This window comes from Protobothrops mucrosquamatus, unplaced genomic scaffold (assembly GCF_001527695.2).
Source record: "Protobothrops mucrosquamatus isolate PMUCROS unplaced genomic scaffold, P.Mucros_1.0 scaffold2288, whole genome shotgun sequence".
NCBI lineage: Eukaryota > Metazoa > Chordata > Lepidosauria > Squamata > Viperidae > Protobothrops > Protobothrops mucrosquamatus.
The window spans coordinates 24211-35955 of record NW_015388375.1 but is presented as its reverse complement, the minus strand read 5'-3'; the positions used below and the strand labels follow the sequence as shown (position 1 = coordinate 35955).

General features: G+C 47.1%; 1 protein-coding gene across 1 annotated transcript; it reads left to right on the top strand.

Moving 5' to 3' along the window:
* Positions 1-938: 938 nt before the first annotated feature.
* DCUN1D3 (defective in cullin neddylation 1 domain containing 3) lies at positions 939-5205 on the top strand. Its single transcript, XM_015824601.1, has 3 exons — positions 939-1004; positions 3358-3890; positions 4710-5205. The coding sequence occupies exons 2-3, from the start codon at positions 3460-3462 to the stop codon at positions 5203-5205; spliced, it is 927 nt and encodes a 308-aa protein (XP_015680087.1). The 5' UTR covers positions 939-1004; positions 3358-3459.
* Positions 5206-11745: the final 6540 nt, after the last annotated feature.

The window sequence follows — 11745 nt, the reverse complement described above, 5'->3', positions numbered from 1 at the left end:
CCTACCAGATTTGTGTTCCCCCAAATCAATATGGTCAACAGCATCGTTATTCGTTCTCTCCATCGCTTCCTCTTTTCGGAAGTTTCCAAGATAATGTGTTTGGCACAAAGCTGGCTCTAAGAGCGTGTGTGGTTTTTAAAATAGCACATGGCAGCGTTAGGGTGTATTGTGTCATGAGTTGTCGAGGTTTCTTTGAGCTGCAATGAGCTGCATGTTAACGTATCCATATAATTACATAGAAAGATGGAACACAGTGGTGGGGAGGGCTGAATGACAAATGCAAAGAAAAAGAAACCGAGAGAGTCATCTCTCCTTGAGTTCCCCCTCCCCACTAGAAAGTTGAGCACCCATGTTCTAAAGCAGGGGTCCCCAACCCCTGGTCCGTGGACCAGTACCGGGCCGCGGCATGCCAGCATCCAGTCCGTGCAAACAAGCAAAGCCCCATCCGCGAGATGCAGGCAGCACACAAAACCACGTCCCCCTCTGGTCCGCGGAAAAACCTCTCTCCACGGAACCGGTCCCTGGTGCCCCAAAGGTTGGGGACCTCTGTTCTAAACAGATCAAATTATATTCCAACAATACTATAAAACCTCTTAAGTTGGTCTAGAATAGATGGGCTATGAAAACGCTCTAATGCAGGGGTGTCCAGCCTTGGCAACTTTTAAGACGTGTGGACTTCAACTCCCAGAATTCCCCAGCCAGCATGGACACCCCTGCTTTAATGCCACTCAGTGTCTGCTAACAGCTGGAAAACGTACGATCGTGATAGTGTAAGTGTTGATGGTCTTGTAAAATGTAGCTGGTCCTTTTTACAACCAGCCTCTTTAGACGTGGCTACTGGTTAATTTTGTTTTTAATGTATGCCATTGCTAGAATTTTTTCTCTCCGCGGTTTTCTGAGTCCTTTTATTTTTGTTTCCACAGCCATCCAAAAGACATCTGTTCCCTTGGGAGGAGAGTCAGCCTAAATGGTGCAATGCCTTCCTGTTCTTTGTAGGATATCATGTAAGTTGTGTTTGTTTTGGGGGGCATTTAAGTAAGTTGGTGTAGTCCATCGTAGTACAGTGATGGCTGCATCCAGTTTTTGGCCATGCTACCTGAAGTTGATGGAAATCGGACGGGGGGGCTGCAGAGGACGTCCATATCTTCTTGTTTTTGGACCAAGTAGTTAGGAACACTCAGAAATTAAAGTGAACCTTGATACCCCTCGTGTCAGTTTTTAATGTTCATCCCAATAAAATAAGACAGTCGATCCCTCTAAGTAACATCATCAGAATGCTCTGATGCTGTTACCTGGTTGGGTAATGAAATGTCTCCAAGAAAACCATGAAGCTCAGAAAGCACCAAGGACCCCACAGTCCCCCCCTTCTCCTCCTATCCATAAGCCGCGCTCGGTTCTAAAATGGAATGGAATGGAATAGAATAGGAATAATAGGAATAGAAGTAGAATAGAAGTAGAATAGAATAGAATAGAATAGAATAGAATAGAATAGAATAGAATAGAATAGAATAGAATTACGGAATGGAATGGAATGGAACAGAATAGAATAGAATATAGGATAGTATATAGAGTGGAGTGGAGAGTGGAGAATGGAGAGTGGAGTAGGGTAGGGTAGGGTAGAGTAGAGAGTAGAGTAGAGTAGAGTAGAGTAGAGTAGAGCTGGAAGGGACCTTGGAGTTCTTCTAGTCCAGCCCCCTGCTTGAGCAGGAGAATCTATACCAGGGTCTTCAAACTTGGCCCTTTTATGACTTGTGGACTTCAACTCCCAGAATTCTTTCGGCAGGCACGCTGGCTGAGGAATTCTGGGAGTTGAAGTCCACAAGTCACAAAAGGGCCACGCTTGAAGACCCCTGACCTCTACCATCTCAGACAAGTGGCTGTCTAGCATCTAGCATCGATGCTGTTACCTAGTTTGAGTCGTGAAACGTCTGCAAGGAAGCAACCAAGCTCAGAAAGCACCAAGGGCCCCTCATTTGAACCCTGAGCTGCAAATATTCTTTATTGAGACTGATCCCTGGGGGAATGACTTTCCCAGAAGTGGCTCTCCTCTGGGACCCTGCCAGATGACCTTCCCTGATGGATGGGGCCTGGAGCATGCCTCTTCTGCTGGATCTCACATGACAGGGAGATAGAACCAGACAGAGACAGTCCCGCGAGTAACCGGGCCCCCAGGCCATGAATCCATGCTTTGTGAAGCTGTAGGGCACAGTTAATGCTCGCATTATGGCACCTTCCTCATTGTATCTATTCTCTTCCCCGTAAGTGAAACCCAGCTGGATTAGGCTCTGTTTAATTCATTATCTTCCCACCACAGCCAGCTAGATGCCTCTGGGAAGCGCATGGGCAGGGTACCAGCGCACCAGGGGCCTCCTTCCCCCCCCTGTTCCCTAGCAACTAGTATGGAGAGAGATGCTGCTCCTGATACCAAGAAAGCACATCGCCATTGTGACTAGTATCTATTGATAGCTATATTGTCTGTGTCAATCTCGCATCCCTTTTAAAGCCACGACAGTCGGTGGCTTAGCTTGTCACTCAGCCTCGCCATCCTGGCAGACTGTAATTTCCAGAATGTCAGCCAACAGAGCTTCGTGGAAGCTTTCCTGATACGCCCTCGGCACCTGCAGAGAGAAATTAGGGATCTCTCCTGGCAGAACTGAGTTTTAGCTGGCCTAGAGGAGGAAGAGGCGGGCTTTGGGATGTATTCTGGAACCCCTTGGGAGGAACAAAGATGTCCACGTTGTACGATGCTGGCTCTTAAGGATGCTTCCTCCGTTTCCCAGAAGATGGACCGTTGTCTTCTGTCTGTTGAAGCTTTTTTTTCATGGTAGCTCAGCCGAGACCAGGGTTGGGAAACTTGCAGTCCTCCAGCATGGTTGCTGAACTACAATGCCCAGCTGTCGTAGCCCACACAGCCAGCGAGAAAATGTACTGGAATTTATAATTCAGCGATATCTGGAGGTCCACAGCCCCTCCCCTCGATAATATAGACCAGGGGTAGGCAACCTTGGCTCTTTTATGACTGGTGGACTTCAACTCCCAGAATTCCTGAGCCAGCCATGCTGAGGGGAAAGGGAGAGGTTTCCAAGCTGAGCCATGCTGGCTCAGGAATTCTGAGAGTTGAAGTCCACGAGTCATAAAAGAGCCAAGGTTGCCTACTCCTGATATAGACCATGTTATCCCTGGCCGCTTCAACCAATGTTGATTTAACTGGGACTAGTTGGGGAATTATGGGAGTTGAAGTCCACAGATCTTAAAGTTGTCAAAGTTGGACGACCCTGGTCTACACCCTTTTTTTTTTCATTTTTCAAGCAGAACGTTGCTGCTTCAAATCCTTAGTTGATTGATCCTTTCTTCCAGGCTGGCTGATTACAACTGAGAGCATGCAGAGGCCCAGGCAGCACCAGCGGGGCAGGCGTGTGACGGCGTGGGGGCTGCTCTAACCAGTGGGCGCGCTACAATATGGGCCAGTGCGTCACCAAGTGCAAGAATCCTTCTTCCACTCTGGGTAGCAAAAATGGCGACCGGGAGGCCCACGGCAAAGCTCACGGGAAGCGGAGCACCAATCACAAGGAGGAACTTAGCCTGGTTGGCAGGAAACCCTCTGGAGATATTCTGGTCAACGGGACGAAGAAGGTAGATGCTGCTATAGAATCCAACCAGCCTCCCACTTCCTCTGGAGATGCCCGGAAGGAGCCCGTCTCGGGCTCCGAGGAATCGTTCCTCCACAGAACTGAGGAATTGTTCAGGAGATACAAGGACGAGCGAGAAGACGCCATATTGGAGGAAGGCATGGAGCGTTTTTGCAACGACCTCTGTGTTGACCCCACGGAATTCAAAGTGCTCGTGCTGGCTTGGAAATTCCAGGCGGCTACTATGTGCAAATTCACACGGTAAGTCCTGCGTGCTATCAGAAACCGGGGGGGGGGGGCGGCTGCCTGGACTCCGGAGACCTCTCCACCGGTTTCGAGAAAGTCGAGGAGACAGGGAAAAACTTGGGAAATGTAAGTGGCAAAACATGTCCCCTGCCAAACTTTAGGGAAATGCAGAAAAGCCTGGCTCCACCCATTTCCTTGACACACCCCTTATGTCCTTTGCAAAATTGTACAATCTCATAATGTTCCTAGAAAAAATGAAGTGTGTCCCCTGGCAACTTAAAAAATCCCCACCTGTCTTTAAAGGCCACATTCTCCTTCTGTTTTCTGAGGCTAATAGAGGCCAGCACAATGGGTGGGATGGTGGTGATGGTTGGGCCAAAGTTGACCCCTTGGTCGAGAGAAGAGAAAAATGGAGGAGCGAGGGAATACGTAGGCCAAGAAGTAGAGAGTTGTGGATGGGAATTTGGAAAGGCACAAGAATTTGAGGAGCTAAATCCTTGGCTGATGCTCATCTATGCCTGGAGAACCAGGGTGCTTCTTAGGAGGAAGCAGGTTTTGGAAAGCAAGGAGAACTCAAGGCCAGGCAGATCCAATGGCGAAGGAATAGATTACAGGGATAAGAGTTGAAAGAGACCGTGGAGGTCTTCTAGTTTAGCCTCCTGCTGAAGCAGCAGACCCAGTGATGCCTCTCATTCTTTGGAACAGAAATATTCTTGGTGGCGAGAACCACTTCACTGCTGTCTTGAGACCAAGAGCAAAACTTCAGAGCCCTGAATCAAATTTGGAAAAAAAATAAATCAGTGCTTAACTGGCCTCTTTCCTCCCTGCCCACAGGACGGAGTTCTTTGAGGGTTGTAAAGCAATAAAGGCAGACTGCATCGATGGGATTTGCGCCCGGTTTCCCGGCCTCCTGACCGAAGCCAAGCAAGAAGACAAGTTCAAAGACCTCTACCGGTTCACGTTCCAGTTCGGCCTGGACTCGGACGAAGGCCAGCGGTCACTCCACCGGGAAATAGCCATCGCTCTCTGGAAGCTGGTGTTCACCCAGAACAAGCCTCCCATTTTGGACCAGTGGTTGCACTTCTTGACCGAGAACCCTTCGGGTATCAAGGGGATCTCCCGAGACACCTGGAACATGTTCCTTAATTTTACTCAGGTCATCGGGCCGGACCTCAGCAATTACAGCGAGGACGAGGCGTGGCCCAGTCTCTTTGACACTTTTGTGGAATGGGAAACGGAGAGACGGAGGAAGAGGGAGGAAGAGGAGGGTCCCACGCGCCTGGAGGACTTACAGACAGGGTCCCCGTGTACAGACCATCACGCGGCCTAACAGTTTTCAGCAGCGGCAGTTCCCCCCCCCCCCGGTTCAGCCCCCCCTCATGGCCCATAAGCTCAGAACTCCTCTGGAATTTACAGAACTTTCTCCAGATTTTTTTCTACTTTACACCTTTCTCTGCCTTGTATTTCGAAAGGGCTTTAAAATGCTGTATCCATATTTTAGGCACTTTCCTTAAAAAATGGGTTTAGTCCTCTTTCTTCTCTCCTCGACCTGTTTCCTTCTTCCCTCCCCTCCCCTCCCCTCTGGTTAAATGCGAGTTAAATGGTTTTTATTTCAAAAACGGCTTCAGACCGGTATACTTCTTCTTTGCCCCAGGCACCACAACTTTCAAAGAAAAAGAAATGTATTATTTTTTTTCTCTCTCCTTTTTTCTCCCCCCCCTGGTGAGGTTAAATTAACATCACTAAATTATTACAGTGCCAGACTGAAGTTCTGCGTATTTTTTTTCCTTTTTCTTTAAAAAAAACAAAACAAAACAGAGCAGGCCTATACTGTGTGTAGTGCTGTTTACACGGTTGACTTTTTTTTTTTTTTTTAAGGTTGTGATAATTTTAAGATTTATACCACGGTTGATAACAGTGTGAACTGTTAAGGACAAATGCGTTCAGAATTCCCAGGCCAACAAAACTTATGTTGAAAGCCAATGAAAGCAGCATTGTACTGTTGTTGTTGTGGTTGATTTGTAGCAGGGCTGATTTTGGTTGTGAAGTTAGCATCTAGGCAGAAGGGGATATATATACACCGGTCCTGCCTGCCAGCAGGTCATTTGATCAACCTTTTTTGGTCATCAGCCACAACAGTAGAGCAGTAACACCCGAGATTCTCAAAGAAGGTGAGAATTTGCAGTGGGTCCCTTCTCCCTTCAAATTATCCTCTGTTTGCTCACTTTCCAAGTTAAGCTAGTAAGGCAGGATTTCCCCATACTTGGCAACTTTAAGACTTGTGGACTTCAGTTCCCAGAATTCCCCAGCCAGCGTGGAATCCTGGGAGTTGAAGTCCAAGCGATCTTAAAATCGCCAAGGTTGGGAAACTCTGCTGTAAGGCTTTTCACATAGAAATGTCCAGCCCAAATAAGGAGAATAAAGAGGGCTCCCCCCCCCCTAAAACAGGGAGACCCTTTCGGTTGTCACCGTTTTTCTCTGATTTGTACCCCCCTCCCTCTGAAAGAAAAACCAAAGGGGACAGTTAACTACCAAATGTTGGCATTGTCATCTTGAATATTTGGGAGGGGGGGACAAAAAATTGGCTGTGGCAGGTCAGCGAGATCTCGAAGAACAACTGCTCTCAATCTGGGTGACTTTTAAGACTTGTGGACTTCAACTCCCAGAATTCCCCAGCCAGCATGGGGAATTCTGGGAATTGAAGTCCACACATCTCTAAAGTTGCTAAGGCTGAAAAAAATCACTGGCCTTAGACCAAGGGTAGGCAACCTTGGCTCTTTCATGACCCGTGGACTTCAACTCCCAGAATTCCTGAGCCAGCCACGCTGAGGGGAAAGGGAGAGGTTTCCAAGCTGAGCCAGGCTGGCTCAGGAATTCTGGGAGTTGAAGTCCACCAGTCATAAAAGAGCCAAGGATGCCCACCCCTGCCCTAGGCCTAGGCCGCTTTATGACTCGTGGACTTCAACTCCCAGAATTCCTGAGCCAGCCGTGCTGAGGGGAAAGGGAGAGGTTTCCAAGCTGAGCCATGAGGGCTCAGGAATTCTGGGAGTTGAAGTCCACGAGTCATGAAAGTCGCCAAGGTTGCCTACCCCTGCCTTGGACTCTAAGAAGATAGTGTACATTTCTTGGCAGCTTGAATGGTTCGAAATAGTGGGGGGGATTGTTGCTTGTTTACCCAGAATTGTCTGCCCCACCAAGACAGTAGGTGAGGAGGGGGAGCAAAAAAACAACAACACCTTCCTGTTTGCTAAAGAAACTATCTTCATACAACAGGCTTGGGAATATCCTTAATGATCTCATTCAAAGCAATGAACCTGATGACTAAATTCCATCAGAATGCAGGCAAAACTCTTTTGAGGTTTTAATTTGCTAACAGCTGGGTGGGTGGGAAAGAGAATGGTTTCTAATAAACAAATACTTGAAATTCACATCCTCTCTCAGCGGCTGAGAGCAGAGAGTGGCACCCCTTTGTGTTTCTTTTAACGACTGCATTAAAGTTCTTTTTCCAAAATTGCACCAGCACTACGAGAGGTCCTGTTTCTCCTGTTTCTCCGCAGCGTGATTCCGAGCTCCCGTTTTGAGGTCTGAGCAAAGTTCTTGCTTTGAAGAACAGAATAACAAGAGTTGGAAGGGGCATTGGAGGTCTTCTAGTCCAACCCCCTGCTCAAGTAGGAAACCCTACCTCATTTCAGACAAAGGGCTGAAATGTCTCTCCTTGAAAACCTCCACTGATAGGAGCATCCACAACTTCTGGAGGCAAGCCGTTCCACTGGCTAATTGTTCTAACTGTCAGGAAGTTTCTCCTTAGTTCTAGGTTGCTTCTCTCCTTGGTTAGTTTCCATCCGTTGCTTCTTATCCTGCCTTCTGGTGCTTTGGAGAAGAGCTTGACTCCCTCTTCTTTGGGGCAACCCCTGAGATATTGGAACAGTGCTATCCTGTCATCCCAGACTTTCTTTTCTCCAGACCCGAAGGTCATACTAAAGAGCTTTCGGGTCATCTTCTGTTTTGTTGCAAAGTGGATCCTCTTTCCACATCTGCGTCAGTCTCAGCATTGAACTGGCGCCCTTTCAGTTCCTCTTCTTCTTACCACATTTAGCCGACTTGTCTCTTGGCTTCCAGACCTGCTGAAATAGTAGCATAATGTAGATTGTTTATTATATTTATATATATATAAAACAGAGCAGGTTATCTGTCTGTCTGTCTGTCTACCTGCCTGCCTGCCTGCCTGCCTGCCTACCTACCTACCTCATATTATCATTTCTATCATATTATCATGTCTATCATATCATGTCTGTATTTATCTACCTACCTACCTATCTCATATTATCATTTCTATCATGTCTGTGTCTGTCTGTGTGTCTATCTACCTACTTACCTACATATCATGTCTGTATCTATCTACCTACCTACCTACCTACATATCATGTCTGTGTCTATCTATCTACCTACCTATCTCATATTATCATTTCTATCATATTATCATGTCTATCATATCATGTCTGTGTCTGTCTGTCTATCTACCTACTTACCTACCTATCATGTCTGTGTCTGTCTGTCTGTCTGTCTGTCTATCATGTCTATCATATTATCATGTCTGTCTATCTCTGTGTGTATGTGTATACATATATATACATACATACATACATATATATATACCTACATACGTATACACACACACACACACACACCCTCCTGCTCTGTTTTACCAAATGCACCAGTGTGTCTTGGCCACCTGGAGAGAGGTGCACGTTTGAGCTTCGCTAAACATATCCTGCAGAGTTTGGTGTTTGACACTCAGGTGTTTTTTTTTTTTGGTTTTTTTTAAAGATTCCTAGTAATTTGATGGGGATGGCAGCGTGAGGCTCGGGTGGAAAGTCTCTGCCTTTCCTCATTTGGCTCTTGTGCCATCTTCCTCTTCCTTCCCTGCAAAATTGCGTTTTAATCGGCTGTCCAAAAGGGCCCAGGGTGTTGTAAGTGGACGTGCGTGCAATGGTTTTAAATTAAAATACAAGAAAAAGTTTTAGGATAGACTTTCCTGGCTCTGGAAACTGAAAACAAAACCTGTGAGGTCCTTGGTGCTCTCTGAGCGTGGCTGTTCGCTGGCAGACGTTTCAGTACCCAACTAGGTAGCATCATCAGCGCTAGCAGAGTGTGGGGTTTGCTCCCTGTTTATTTACATATGGGAGCCCGCTCTGCCAGTGTTGATGGCAGTGTGGTTCTCTCCTTGGTTGGAGTGAGACTCAGCTTGTGTGTGTGTGTATGAGAGAGAGAGGGAGAGGGAGAGAGATTTTTCAGGTGTGTTACCTTTCTTGAAGCCCAGGTTTACCACTGTTTGAAGCCAGGAGGCCTTCCCTCCCCCAGCAGGTCTGTTGGGCCAGGCGGAACTTAATTTAATTAAAATGGCATTAATTAAAAAGGCGGGTGTATGTAATCAATGCTCCCTTCTATAACCTTGTAATTACCAGGCGGTTGCAAGGACGGCGTTCCCAGGAGGTCCCGGGTAAATGGATCCCTTAATATAAATTTTTTCACCGCTCTGCTGAGACCTCGGAGGGGAAGATTAACGGGAATCGCATTAAATTCTTATCAGCTGCTAAAACACCCCTGGGAAGAGTAAGTGGATGGTGACTAAACTCCAGCCTCTCTTCCAAGGAAAAGGAAGGTGTGCAAGAGGCACACACTCCCCCCCACACACACACATACACACAAGCACAGAGATGGGATACAGCCATTTGGGGTGTTTTTAACACTTCCAAGGTTTCTAGATAGAGCTGCTGTGTTTTCCTTCAGCTGCTTTTGCGTTCTGCAGCCGTGGAATGTTGAATTTTATTTCTGTCCGACTCCCTCCCACCATGAGCCCAAGCACACCTTCCCTTGTGTGTTTGTGTGTGCCGGTTTTCCATTGGTTTGAGCTTTAAGAGGCAGGTTAAAAAGTTGAGAACTGGCCTCCCAACAATGGATCCTCCATTTACAGCGAATGCAGGATTCAAAGTCAGGTTTTCTCAAGGTTTACTCAGCTCAGGCTGGGGATGAACTGTTTTCCCCCAACAAGCTCGGCATTTGGCAGTGGGAATTATAGTCAACTGATCTAGGTGTGTTGGTTATAGGCCCAGGGTCACAGGCAGTGTTTGTGTGTCCATGCCACTGAGTCAGTTTTGGGCGCCTGGCAGCGGCTTCTACACGTCCCTCCAGTTTTCTTGGCAAGGTTTTTCAGAAATGCTTTGCCATTGTTCCTTTCCTAGGGCTGAGAAAGAATGACTGGCGTACGGTCTCCCAGCTGGCTTTGTGCCTGAGGTGGGTCTAGAATTCCCAATCTCCCGGTTTCTCGCCTGGTGCTTTAACCACTAGAGCAGGGGTAGGCAACCTTGGCTCTTTTAGGACTCGTGGACTTCAACTCCCAGAATTCCTGAGCCAGCTGTGCTGAGGGGAAAGGGAGAGGTTTCCAAGCTGAGCCATGCTGGCTCAGGAATTCTGGGAGTTGAAGTCCACGAGTCATAAAAGTCACCAAGATTGCCTACCCCTGCACTAGAGCAAAAGTGACAGCAGGAAATTGTCTTATCCCCACCCCAAACTGCCAGAGGATAGAGAGGGATTTTAAATGAAAAAGGTGCAATCCTTAATCAAGCCATTGAGAAGATGATTAGGGGACAAAGATGATCAGGGGACTGGAGGCTAAAGCATATAAGGAACGGTTGCTGGAATTGGGTATGTCTAGTTTAACGAAGAGAAGGACGAAGGGGGACATGATAGCAGACTTCCAGTATCTCAGGGGCTGCCCCAAAGAAGAGGGAGTCAAGCTATTCTCCAAAGCCCCTGAAGGCAGGACAAGAAGCAACGGATGGAAACTAACCAAGGAGAGAAGCAACCTGGAACTAAGGAGAAACTTCCTTACAGTTAGAACAATTAACCAATGGAACAACCTGCCTCCAGAGGCGGTGAATGGTCCAACACTGGAGGTTTTTAAGAAGAGACTGGACAGCCATTTGTCTGAAATGGTATAGGGTTTCCTGCCTGAGCAGGGGGTTGGACTAGATGACCTCCAAGGTCCCTTCCAACTTTATTATTATTATTATTATTATTATTATTATTATTATTATTATTATTATTCTTATTATTATTGTTATTATTATTAAGACATGGAATATTTCAGACATTTTTGTCTGAAGCGGTATAGAGTTTCCTGCTTGAGCAGGGGGTTGGACTAGAAGACCCCCAAGGTCTCTTTCAACTCTGCTATTCTGTTAAGAGGAGGGGTCCTTGGAATTTGGAGGGAGCAGACTCCCATTGCCACGAGCAGCTTGCTTTAGCAAAAATCATTTCTGCAAATAAATCCAAATTTGGAACTGCTGCTGTGCCATTAAAAAACAACATTTATGCCCTCTCTTTGATACCCTTGCAGTTTCTGGTGTCCTGTCACCAGCCCAATGCTAAACTGAGGTTAGCAAAAGAAAACAATTTGCATTAAAAAAAACACCTGGCACCTGAGCCATCCAGCATGACTTGGCCCGTGGTGTCATCCATCGGAGCTAGGAAGATCGCGGCTTGTTATGTGGGCTGAGCTTTTACTGGCAAGCCGGCTCTTTTGGTGTGATCTTTGCTGCACTCCTTCAGAGAGGGGGTCGTCTGTGCACAGGCAGAGGATTTGGCATCCTTATTTTAAAAAACAAACAAACAGCTCCATGCCAAGCAGGGAACAGGATGACTTCAGCTACCGCCATCCGGCATTTGTCAGGATTTCCCATCTTGGTGCATTTCTGCCTCTCCAGCAGCCTCTCATCTGCCAGCCTCCAGCTGAAATCTTGCCTTTTATGCAGAAAATGGAAACTGACCAAGAAGCGTGATTCAGAGGTTCCACTTTCCTCCAGGGCAA